This window comes from Abramis brama, assembly GCF_963993115.1.
Source record: "Abramis brama genome assembly, chromosome: 9".
NCBI lineage: Eukaryota > Metazoa > Chordata > Actinopteri > Cypriniformes > Leuciscidae > Abramis > Abramis brama.
In genome coordinates, this window is record NC_139971.1 from 11,034,158 (window position 1) to 11,047,483 (window position 13,326).

The 13,326-nt window shown below is 38.9% G+C and overlaps 1 protein-coding gene across 1 annotated transcript in view; it reads right to left on the bottom strand.

Annotated features, from left to right (window-relative positions):
- The window catches only part of atosa (atos homolog A), a 39,128-nt gene that overhangs the window by 2,056 nt on the left and 23,746 nt on the right, over nucleotides 1-13,326 (bottom strand). The window contains exons 2-11 of the mRNA XM_084124277.1: nucleotides 7,111-7,295; nucleotides 6,537-6,739; nucleotides 6,317-6,442; nucleotides 4,220-5,795; nucleotides 3,861-3,983; nucleotides 3,056-3,144; nucleotides 2,741-2,837; nucleotides 1,815-1,973; nucleotides 1,504-1,572; nucleotides 654-853 (exon numbers count right to left, since the gene is read on the bottom strand). Of these exons, the coding sequence (XP_083980403.1) occupies nucleotides 654-853; nucleotides 1,504-1,572; nucleotides 1,815-1,973; nucleotides 2,741-2,837; nucleotides 3,056-3,144; nucleotides 3,861-3,983; nucleotides 4,220-5,795; nucleotides 6,317-6,442; nucleotides 6,537-6,739; nucleotides 7,111-7,295 (2,827 nt within the window). The remainder of the gene's footprint in view (nucleotides 1-653; nucleotides 854-1,503; nucleotides 1,573-1,814; nucleotides 1,974-2,740; nucleotides 2,838-3,055; nucleotides 3,145-3,860; nucleotides 3,984-4,219; nucleotides 5,796-6,316; nucleotides 6,443-6,536; nucleotides 6,740-7,110; nucleotides 7,296-13,326) is intronic.

Sequence of the window (13,326 nt, forward strand, 5' to 3'; positions counted from 1 at the left end):
ATATTAATATATAGTTACTTTAATAAACGTGATTACAATAATTAAAATTAATTGGTCCGTATACAGGCTCCAACAATTTTTAAAAATATTTTGAAGTAAATTAAATGTATCTGTATCCAGGTTTTACTAGTATTACTAGGAAAACTGGTATCACCTTCCAAAAACTAAAACCGCTTCTCATTTCACATGTACTATAAATTCAAGCTCTTTTTGGTAAGATATCACCATCAGTCAATATTTACATTAAATATAATTATACCTATTTCATTTGAATGCTGTTTTTCTACATGTAAAAGGCTTTACGGTTCTGGATCATTTTCTCTTTATCACTTTTCAGTGGCCGAAAAATCAGTGCATCGATGTTATGAAAGGTAAGCCTGACAAACAGCTTTGGAGATTTGAATCCTCATTGAAGATCAGAAAATAGCTGCCTGGAGGTGTTTCCAAGATGCATTTTCACACACCTTATCATGCGACTTCTGGGGACCAGTTAAAATAAGTATACTCATGAATAGGCATGTCTAGGCCACAAGATACCTGTTGAGAAAGTGTGGTCTAGACCAAAAGCTTTACGACCATTTGACATACACTGAGCATTTAAGCCCTGTATGCCTGAATGAAAATAAGTGAGCACTCAAGGCCATGGTACTGACCTCAGATGGACAAGGTAGCGGAGAGTTCGTCCTTGCCCCAGTGAGGACGGCTTTTTGTTGTTCTGTCCATTGTACTCGCGTTTGACTGGGACTGAGAAGGTTCTCTGCCGCAGGAATGTCTGATGGCTGGCGGGCATTTCTCTCAGATCATACATCACCACAAACATCTTCACCACTGTCTTATTGGGGTTAAATAAGGTCTGACATTCAGAGACAAAAGACAAAACATTCGCTGAGCATCAAAGCTACAAAATCCAAAGCAGAAAACATGCATGCAATTGCAAATCCAGACACATTTACAGTAACAGTCGGTGAGCATTTCATCAGAAACACATGCTACTAATTTAAGTGGGCAGGGAAACCTTCAAAAACATAAAATAACTGTTTTATTTCACTATCCTCCAAAAAACATTTATTGAAAAGAGTGAATCAGAGTAATTTGTTCATGACTAATGCAAATCAAAGAATTTAAAGGGATATTCCAAGCACAAGTGTCAGTAACATTTGGGTCATAATGTCAGTTACCATTGAAAAGACTGTTGCTTTAAAAAAATGTATGATATGAAAGGACTACACTGAAAAGTTGAGTAAGGGGTTATTTTTTTACTTTTTTTTTTACTATTGTTCTGTTTGCATGTAAATGTAATTTCTACACATTCACCAGTAGAGGGCGCATCTGTACACAATTTTAATGGTTGACATTGTCCTTTGTTCTCACAGTATTGTCTGATGGTTATTACACACACTTATGAGTAGTTATGACTCATTTGCAAAAGTGTGTCATTACCATGAAACATAGTGCGCAAGCAGATAATAATGTAGGTCTTTAAAATAATTTGATGAATCTTACCACTTGAATGGTTCCTGAAGGAGGTACTCGATATCCCCTCTTACCGAGGGACTCCAAGTTTATGACACCCTGAAGAGAAGCAAGAGAATTCAATAAAGATATAGTATTTAAACATTTAAAATTTTGTATTGACTCCTTAAAATATGTTTGTATTACATTTATGCTCTATGGGGGAGCATAAAAAAGTAACTTTTTTACTGTAAAGTTACTTTTACTTGACTTTACAGTAAAGTCAGCCAAATACTGACTTTCCTGTAACATATTCAAAACAAGTACACAAAATATGTAAGAAACTCAGCTTGGGCCATTACCATGTAGGGGGAAGGTGCGTTATCATCAGAGACGCTGTAGAATAACACGTCCACAGGTAAGGTCATGTGACTGGGGCAGAAGGTTCCGCTGGCGCCAACCTCTGCTGTGAAACCCTCAATAGTGCCCAATGGCTCCAAACGATAATTCAATACACACTCCTACACAAAAACACACAGAAATACACATCAACACACACAAAGAAACATCTGTCTATCTTTCCATTCATCCATCCATCCATCCATCCATCCATTAGAGGCATATGTTTAATGTGTGATCAGGATAAAGACAATATCATTAGGCCAAATAAAGACAGAGGGTGTTCACTCAAAGGGTTGTTCACTAATTGTGTGTGTGTGTGTGTGTGTGTGTGCGCGTGTGTGTGGTCCAGGTATTCCTTTTTGTCCCCTCAAGGATAGTATAACCTTTGAAACTTTGAAACCATAAAACTTTGAAAAAATCTTATGAATCATACTACTAAATGTTGTATTTGTTTTTTTTTTTGTGAAAATGTAAAGACTTATAAAAAGGCGTAAAATCTGTTTATAATTAAATCTAGGGTTTTGCACAGGTATCTGTGAGAGTTGTTTAGAGGTAGGGGTCTGGTAGAAAATATCATTAACCTGATATAAATGTCTATGCGATATCCTGAAAAATACAGTGAAAAAAGCATGCATTTGTGTGTACCTACTTAAATATATTTTGGGGGAAAATTTGTAATCAGACGTGAGCTAAACTAAACGAAATAAAGTTATTTAAATTGTAAAAATGTAGGAAGTTTTCTGTTAGGGTTATAGTTTGGGTTAGGGGATAGAATAAATAGTTTTTACAGTATTAAAATAATTATGTCTATGGAACGTCCCCATAAAACATGGAGATCCAACATGTGTGTGTGTGTGTGAGTGTGTGAAATAATTTGTTCATCTACCTCAAAGTTTCCTAAAAGACTGAGGCTGGCGGGTGGAGCGCTGGCACTGAGGATCTGCTGCTGAGACTCATCACAGTCTTGTGATCTTTTCAAAACCCTGCAAACACACACATAGAGACAGACACACACACACACACACACACACACAAAGTTCAGTCAGCCATTTTGGGTAGTCTGTAGCTTTAGGGATAACTCTAGTGTATGTGTGCACAGCAGATGGCAGTGTATGTAGAAAAGTCTCAGTAAAGGAAATGTCAGTGAAATTCGGAACAATGGCACTACAGCAGGAAATAAAGCGAGGAACGAAAGTCATACCTCTTATTGGCTGCCCATGGAACACCTCTGCAATGAATCAGAGATGTGTCTAAATCAAAATATCCTGTCTGGCTTTTTCTTTGAGGAACCTGAGGGGAAAAAAGGAGGAAGCAGATGAACACATTTACATCTTTGTTTTGCAAGCTTGTGACCACTTGCAAAATGTGCTTAAAGTTTTTGTAAATCAAAAAATATTGTGTGTGCTATAATATGGTGTCAGGTGATAATACAGTGGTATATTAACAACAACATTTATCTATAAAGCACATTTATACACAATATACATTGATCCAAAGTACTGTACTATATGATTTAAGAGTAGCTAAAAAAATGCCCAATAAAGAAGCAGACCTCATATGAAAGAGGGAGACTATTCCAAAGTTTGCAACCGGATTCAGTTGTTTGTAACATTTAATGAAAACCAATAGAAAGAGTAAGAACTACATCTGAGTGGATCTCATCTGAAAGAACAAGAGCACCACTCATCTGGAGTAACAGCACCAAACTCCCACACACAGCGAAGTGCTTGAGTCATACGGCACAAATCAGAACTCAGTCCACAGATAAAAACTGACATCGGTATGATTTGAAAACACTAATGGGCTTAATTTACCAAGAGTATTTATGGAAAGTATTAATAAAAACTTGGGTTATAGGGAGGAAGTTTTTATTATAGGTCTATTGTGGCCCATGAGACTTCATTTGAGGCTAGATGAGTCAGATACAAAGACTTTGGGGCCCTTTCAATAAGATGCTGTGCTATAATCTATGTGTTGGAGGGCAACAGAGGGATCTGTGCTCTTACAGGGCTGGAGAGGAGAGGTAGGCCTGTGCAGGGGTGGAAGGCTTTTGTTGCAGTTCCGTCTATGGAGTGGCGATTCTGTTTCTTCCAGTTATTGCATGACTTCAGAGGGGAAGGAGGGCGTCTCTGTTATTAAAAAGAGGATAAATTCAGCAGAGAACATTAAATTAAGTAAAATGGCAATGTAAGTGCTCTGATAGACTGGGTTCCAAAGGAATAGATTCAAAACTCTCCACATTAACTAAAAGCATATTAAGATAGGTTTTACATGGCATGACAAGGTTTTAAAACAAAACAAAAGTAATCCTATAAATACACTTGAACTTAAAAAATCATATGGTAGGAAAGACATATCAACTCACTGTATAACTGCTCTTGGCAGGACTAGAGGAATTGAAGGTAAGGTTGACTGATGTGCTAGAGGGGGACGTCCAGGGCTCCTGGTTCTCGTCCTTCTCAGGACAAGTGGACCCATCCCGGACATGCTTTTCTGCTCCTTTCTCATGGATTGCCTCTTGGGTCTTGAAGGGCTGGAGGTATCCAGTCTGGGTCAGCCCATTCTCCTGAGGAGAGCTTGCATGGCTAGAGTTGTTTTTCAAGGAGGCCCAGGACTCTCTACTGGCATACTGTTGCTGATTACTTGCCGTTAAAGTCTGTGATTTTGTGACGCTGTGGTCTTCAAGTTTTGAGCTGGCCACGTTTAGTGGTCTAGGGGAACAGTCTCGCTTACTGCGACTAGAGTCAGGAGATCTGCAACATTTTGTTGCTTGAGACATACGAGGATCTGTGCTTGCCTCACCATTGGGTGCACTTGTGCACTTCTTATGGCTTGGTGGTGATACAAAGCCATTTGTCTGGGCTCCGTGGTTTGCACCAACCTGTTCATTATGAGAGGTCTTCAATTTATAGGTGCCATTCAGGAGACTGTAGGAATGTTGCAGTCGCTCCTGAATCAACCTCGAAATGTCCTGAACAGCATCTGCAATCAGCGAACCCTCAGCGGACTGGTCACTGAGTACCAGCCGCCTACATGTTGAGGGTTTTGGGGAGGTTTTTGATTCACGGTCAACTCCAACCAGCCGTGTTCTGCTTCTAGGGCTCAAGGGGGTGTTGAAGAGAGAAGACCGGCTCCTCTCTGGGAATTCTGGACTGGTTCCATTGTGGTTTTGAGGCTGGGGGACTGAGAAGAGGGGTTCTTTGGATTTCTTCAAGCGCTCCTTATCCTGTGATGAGTTCCAGGTTGTTTTGTGTCCTGGAGGTTCTTGAGAAGTGAAGAGAGCATCAGGGAGATGGGGAGCAGTAGGGTCGCAGAAATTCAATCGCTGAGCAATGCGAGCAATGACTTCCTGTCTTTCCTGAAGCAGGGAGCCAATGAGGGGGTTGGTTTCACCTGAGATGGAGCTGGGGCTTAGACTGGGGGTAAATAAAGGGTCAGTGATGGAGAGTGATTTAAAACCACGAATTGGTGACTCCATGGTTGATGTCTTGGGGCTCTCTGCCCCATTAGTACACGGGTTATACGCCTCCGTAGGGGAGGCGTCCACACCGCCATTCAGCCGAGAATACAGCCACTTGACTGCTTTGCCTGGTGGGAGAGGGGACTCAGGGCGAGGGGGGCATTTACGGGTGTTAAGAGGGCTGTGGGGAGGTGGAGAAGGACGTAGCGGTCTGGAGAAGAGTGGAGATCCTGGCAGACGGAGGGAACTGCAGTTCTCTCCAGCACGGTTGCCACCCTCGCCACGCTCCAGGCCTCTCTTGCCCAAAAAACCAAGACCTGAGTGGATGCTACATTTGAGTACGGGGTATTTGGGCTGGCGGGGCAAAGACTGAACCCGCACTTTGAGAGCGACACTATGGGACACATTTGGGACAGGGAAGGCATGTTCAGAGGGTGTTTGAGAGAAGTTCCATATCAGTTCTTCATCAGCTGCACTTATTCTGCAAAATATAGCAAATGGGATTGTCAGAAAACAATGTAAGGTCTTTCTTCCTTTCTCTCTTGACTCTCCTGACTTCCTGTCTCTCCTGATCAAAATATTCTCCTGAAAGGCAAATACAAAATCTTCTGGATGGTTTTATTGACTTTTTACACAGTACTTTTATTTAATTTCTGCTCATGTTTCATGAACAAGCCCTATGGAATTACCAACATACACATTGGCCATGTTCCAAAACCTATTGAGAGTCCTAAAGAAATGCTGTATAACAACAATTATTGATAAATGAGTGCTAAAAATAATTCGTACTTTACTAATTTTTTACATTTTTGTATTTCTATCATTATTAGACTATCACAGATTTAACTTTGCAATGTGCTACTAACGACAAACCTTATTGGAATCAACAGCTCACTGTTACAGAAAACAGCGTTTGAGATAGACAGCTCTTGTCTACATCAGAAAAACCTCATCATTCTTTCCCACCCTTGAAAGAAGTTGTTTATCTGTAGAGTATGTTACCTGTAAAGGATGTTTCTAGGTACAAGTCCGTGAGAGGCACTGAGCCACGCGCTGAGCTGCGAGAAAAACACGTAGGAACGCACGGCCAACAGCAAGGTTTTCTCCTCAATAAATCGATCTCCACTCCTGCAACAAATACCAAAACCACTTTGTTAAATCTCCCTAGATCTGTGTGAAAGAATGTATATTACAAGTACTGTAAGTGACGAGTATGTCTTACTCTCTGGGTACTGGCTGTAAAGTCCATCTCTCTAGTAAGAGCGCATCTTGCTTTATTGCTGGGTCATTTAGGTCCGTGCAGTCTGTGGTCGAGCCTTCATCGCTGTAGCAACAGTCGGGAAGCAGCATTACCTCGATCATGATGGGGATGTGATTGCGCCATAGTAACATGACCTCTGACCTTATTCTCCTTGCCTGACGACACTGTATTGGGGAAAAAGTTTTTTCTTTCTTTACTGTATGACACAAGATGCAAAATAACCTAAACAGTATGCACAACAACCTAAAGGTGACGTGTGCAATTTCCTTGTCACTAGTGGCAAAAAATGGAATTTCAAACATTTTGACTGTTGTCAATCAGGTTTCCAGACATGATGATTTGCTGGTCCCTGTTAATAAAGAATTGAAAGGGTAGCATTTTCTCAGAGATGTACAGCTTTTGTACTTATTGCATAAGGGCATACTAATTGGATGCCCTTATGCAAGATCTTAACATCTCATATTTTTACTCTTACGAATCGTAAAATGTAACTACTAAATGCCCCAACTCGGGTGGATAAAAAGATGTAACCCACCTGTGGTATTTTGTCGCTGCATTCATGTTTGGTGAGGACAGGCATAGCAGACTGGGCGGGTGGGCAGTGAACACCCTCGGTCCGCCCCTTTACGGAACATTCTGGAGTCCGTCCTTCTGTGATCAGGAGTGTCAGGAACACCAGGAACTCCTCAGGATCATACTCAAAGAACTCCTCTGCTGCTTCTAAAAAGATACATGGATTGAATTACTGACATGTTGCCATTTAATAATAAAAAAAACTAAAAAAAAGAGCAAGATTACTCAGATAACTTGTGGCATATCCTTTCTCAGAGTAACACACTCTCACATCTGGATTATCAGATTGTACAGTAGGTTTAAATATCTTTTTTTTTGTTTCTGAGAAGACAAGTTTGTCTCCATGAAACGTTTTTTCTTTCCTTGGGGTAGGAAATACTGTGTGGTTTGTCAGCAGTTCACCTCACAGTGTGGCAAAACCATTTCCTTACTACTTGCTAATTACTAGTCAGTGTCAGATGATGGAGAGACCTACTCAATCTAAAGAGCAGTTGGATAAAAATGTCCATGTATGCGAACAAGATGATATATCAGCTATAAAGTTAATTTTGTCTAGTTGTAGGAGTTCACTAGCATTTAGATCCTCAAAGCTATAGATTAGCCTCAAAGCCTAAAAATGCTTATTGAAACAGGAGTAGCTTATCCATAGCAAACAATCTTTGCTCAGCTGTGAAAACTGGGCGTAACAAACATGCATACACCATTTCTCCAGCAGCAAAACATACCTGGATAAACAGCTTAATAAGAAACAGCTGTCAATTTACATGGAATGTAGAAATACGTGTAAAATGCGACACTTCAGATTCTGAGTCAGAAATTCCAAAATATTTTTTCCACAACCTGATGAACCTGTTGAATAACATGTATTGTGTATACAGTATGTGTAAACACGTAAAGCTGACAATTAAAATTCAATTCAATAGGACATTTTCATTAATCATTCCAATTAAATATTGAACTGCAGGTGAATCCTCATTATTTGATCACGCGCAAATGAAACAGGCCCACGATGACAGCTAAAGTTCAACACAGATTAGTTGTGCTGGTAGTAGTTATTCCATGTTTGCTGAGAAGCAGATAGAAGTGAGATTCACAAGAGCAGAGTAGGTTTACCCACAGCTTTGAGCTGCAAACAAAGGCGTCTACATGGCAGTTGAGGTCCGTTACAGACGGCCAATGGGCCTATTGTTCTGACAGCGTCAGACTCCCAGGCCAACAGAGAGTATGTCATCCTGGACTGCACAGCCTTCTCTCTCTCTCTCTCTCTCTCTCTCTCTCTCTCTCTCTCTCTCTGTCTCTCTCTCTCTCTCTTAAAGGTGTGTGTTTTCAGTATTCCACAGAAAGTATATCACATCATTCCACACAAAAAACATCTTGGGTGTAACATGGTTTAATTTCAACAGCCTATCATGTTATAATATATTACACAAATATAATTCACTCTTGTTTGGCTGAACAAACAAACTTTTAGTTTTTATATTTCCACTCTGTTAGGTTCCACCATGTTATAGGGTTGAAAAAGTGTAACACAGTTAAACTTTAAACTTTCATTCTGTTCATGTTTAAATGTCTAAAAGAGGGAAATATATACTATTGCAATGAAATGTTTTAATTATCACTCATTCATTTTCAGGTCTATAAAATGTACTAATAAAAATAAAATATTTTCTTGAAATGTTGGTTAGTGATGCACATTCAAATATTATTTCTATAACTATCTGATGAAATCTAGTACTGTTTTACATCCCTCTCATGATACAGTGTAAACAGTTCTGACCTTTGAGGTTGAAAAGGCACAGAATCCACAGCATTATCCATGGGGTGGAGTACTTGCAACATAGTTGTAAAGAGAAAGAGCCTATTGAAAGGGTTGTGTCAAAACAATCCTGATGCATTGAAGTCTATTTGAGGAATCTTTTCATTACACCAATCTGTCAATGGCTTGGAACCACATTTTACAACAGGGCTCTAGGGTGACTGGCTGAGCATGCATGAATTAACCTTTTTTCCAGTTCCATACTGGTGATAATTTTAGCTGGTGTTCACAAAGTGAATACACATACTATGCTCGCCTTGTGGTTAAAATAATACTATGTAAACCAAATTTGATCCTGAAAAACCAATGGGTGGAGACACAGAATGGCTGTTCTAGACAACAACATACTGTGCAGAACTTTTCTATGACCCACTTCTGTTGAATTAATATACTATTTTTCTTACATCCACAAAAAGAAAAAAAATTCAGAGTGTACTTCATGTTTTGTTTTGTTTTTACTACCGTTTCATGATTTTGAAATTAAAAGCCAAGTTTTCCAAAAGGTACACAAAAAGTCCACACCAACTTGGGCACAATATTCTAGGTCTTCTGAAACCAAAAAAAAGTTTTGTTTGAAAAACAGGCCTATATTCAAGTCGGAATTGAAGGGAAATCGTCTTTAATTTCATTTCAAATGTGTTTTGACAACACATTTGATTTTACTAAAATTTGAAAGTTACAGCAGATGGGCAATAAAACTTGGATCACAATAAAATGTATGTTGATGATGATAATCTCTGGGCATTTTTTACTCAATGTGGATAAATCTAACAGACTATCAGAAAACAGAAATAAACAAAAGCCAGCCATTTTCTAAGGTTTGAGCTACTGGTGAAGAAAGCTCTGGAAACAACAAGGATAAAAAAATGAGGGGAACCGGCAAGGGACACAAAAGCGACGGTAAAAACCAAACTTTTATTATCCAGCAAAGCTGAGGAAATCGTTTCAGATATTTTACATTTACACATTTATTTGTCATGTTATACGTGCCACCGTGTGAATGAGTAATGCAATTTCGTCTAGTTTGTACTCGAGAATGTGTGATGCTCAAGAAATTTTCAGCATGTCTCACTATACGAGGACAGTCCCCATGAACTTCATCTCCAGAGCTGCTCTGAGAGTTCACGTCAGACACACTGAAACTCAAAAGTCTTTACCGCTGCCAAATAAAAGTTCAGTTTAACTTGAAGAAATTATGACAGAAATATATTACTGTTGTATAGTAAAAATGTACTTCTCAAAGTAATATTTTTATTGTTATTTTTGGAATATCATACAGTACAACCAATATATTTTTCATCCATGTTTTAATTTATACGGAATAAAAGTTATGTTGGGCAACACTTTATTTGGCAAACAAATATAAACGTTTTGATGTAAATTAACTGTTACAATTTAATTTGACCACATTTTAAAAGGTTGAAGGTTTTTATATGGTAGCTTTGGAGGTAGTGAAGTTAAACAAACAAGTTATGTTACATTCATTCTTAAGGTCTAACAAAAATGTGGAGTGCATTTCCTCTCCATTTATCATACACAATGAATATTGTGATAAATACTGATAATAAATAACATGAAAAAATATATATTTTGATCTTTTTTGGGGCCATTTCACCGAGGCCTATAGCAGATGGGAAGGTATTTAGAGAATAACTACCTGTGGCCGTAAAGGTCAAGCAAAGCTATGGCCTTTAAAATACATTTTGGAATAATTATGGTACTGTTTGCCATTTTTGGACTTCTACATGAAAAAGAAAAAGAACTGTTGATATTCTGCAATTTATCATATGGGTTTCATATGGAAGAAGAAAGCCATCGTGTTTACAACTGGGACAATAAGCGCTTATCAGAATCAACGAAACTGTGTGAAGTTCGTGGCAGCATTGTTGCAGTAAACTTGCACAACTTTCTTGAATTAATAATTTATTAGATGCATCTGTTATCATATGGACATCGAATTTACATTTTCACGCCCCTAAATATGACGCGGAAAAAACTAACTGTGATTGGTTGCTTTACATGTCGGTCAGACGTCCTCATGGGCGGTCCTTGGCCAATTAAAACTGCGGTGAAGTCCAATTTTTTGCGTTCCCCTGAGAAACTTTTCGTTCGCTCACAAAACCTTTGAGCTCTTTGCGAGTGAACGCAAAGTTTCTTGGGGGAACGCAAAAACTTTTGCGGGAGAACGCAAAAGCATTGACAAATATTTTTTCCTCAAATATTTTGTACAATTTTTTTTTTTTTTTTTATGAGATGAGTGCATAAACACCATTATAATGTCATATTTAGCACAAAATCTGGATTTCTTTGACCCCAAATTTCCAATCTGGAGGCATGTCAGTTAAAAAAAAATGCATGCTTGGTGTATTATTTGGTACAGACCAAAGAATGTGTGTAAGTGCAATAGAACTGTGAATTGCTCAAAATCGCTCCAAGTTGTAACAGTGAATGTTTTCTAAATCTGTCTTTGTCAGAAATGAAATGACAGACATAAAATCCTAAAATCACAGTATGATTACAAGTAGCAAGTAGGAACTTCTCCTTTTCTCCTTTAAAATACTAATCACGTTTAAAATACTAATTTAAATGTGTATCAAATGAACAACAAAACAAAGTTCTAAGATTTGGAACTCTAGCAAGGAAAGGGACATTGTGTTTTCCTTCACTAAGTACCATTATGACATCATCCTTCTCTTGGTGTTCTACATTTCCAGCACAAACACAGCTCTTTAAGCCAATAGGCGAGGCACAGAACACTTTTGGCCAATCAGCACATTCCAAGCTCCTGCCAATCACAGAAGTCAGCACAGAGGGTGGGGAAAGCCACGTGCAGGCCAGGGCTAGCGTCACCCCACGCCAACACGAACAGCTGATAGTCAATCTTGTGCGACTTTGTGAAACAAAGAGCCAGATCTCTAGGCAGATTCTATGCTGGAAATACCATGACAGCAGATAATGATGTTTGTTCCTGTTTATTCCAGCCATGTTTACACATAACCTCATAGTTATTCCATAAACACAATCTTATAAGAGCCTGAAGAATCTCAAGGCTTCTTGAGTATTTAGTGGGTGTATTTGTCAAGCCTGTTTTTTTTACTGCACTGGCCGGCTGTTGCAGTATGCATTTCCATATGCGTGTGTGTGTACACACATTCTTACAGGGAACTCCTCCCACGTAATAACTGCACGTGGAGAAACCGCAGACAACAGAGTGAAAAAGAAAGGGGTTAAATCTGCCAGCTGAAAAAAAGGGGAGAGAAAGACAGGGAAAGAGTATTTGCCTCATGTAGGTTAAAGGTAAAGTTTCAGCAGGGGAGGAGTGACAGAACATTGGGTTCAGACAGGGAGGAGGAGCAAACGAGAGGCAAAAAAACACAACACAAAAGGAAGAATAAATTACCAGCACCCCATACTTTTCTTTCTTGTTATGGACTGCCTGAACTTATTCTCTCACATGCAATCATAAAAAAACCAACAATTTAAAACAAACCCAGTAGTGATTTTTACAATTGCAATACATGTGTATGAGTAACATCGCAAAGGTTGTAATTCACGTAAAGGATTGTTTCGCCCTTTGAAAGTATTTGGTCCCTTCTGAGTAATTTAGTTTTAGACCATTCCTAACATACACAAACACACATGTTTGAGACCTGGAGGTGTTCTCACTCAAAAATATGTGGCATGTGGAGGGTAAAAATATTCAAATTCTGCAGCAATCCAGAATTTGCATATTTTTACCCTCCACATGTCACATATTTTTTATTTTTGAGTGAGCAGCAGTATGTTTACTGTACAAGATTATTAGATCTAGGACAGGACAGACCAGTGTTTCTTATATAATATAGAGCTATTTCAGGCGCTTGTGTGCTGGGCTAGCATTATTAGTGTGTACATGTGCAAACATAAGAAAATGCAACTGGACTCACTCTCTCTCTCTCTCTCTCTCTCTCTCTCTCACGCACACAGGGACCAACACATGTCCCTACAAGGTCAAAGATTTCTGGCATTGCCATAGGGAATACCTGAGCCACACAGACACACCAGATGACAACAAGACAACATGTTCCTACTCTATATTCAAACGCAACTAGAGACACAATATTCTTATCCAAGTTTGACGTCGGCAAACACAGGGATGTTGTGTAAGGTACAAAGGAGTCTTTTAGACTTTTTTTTAAGCTTTAAACAAATCCATTATTTAGTTATGACCATTTTCCATCCCGAGCCTTAGAATTAAATGGCTGTTTTTGCTACTGTACCTTTAATATACCTATAAGTAAATGACATCTATTATCACTGGATAACTTCTTTCTATGTTAAAAATGAGCAGAACACTTCCACCAAGATCCTGAATACTGAATA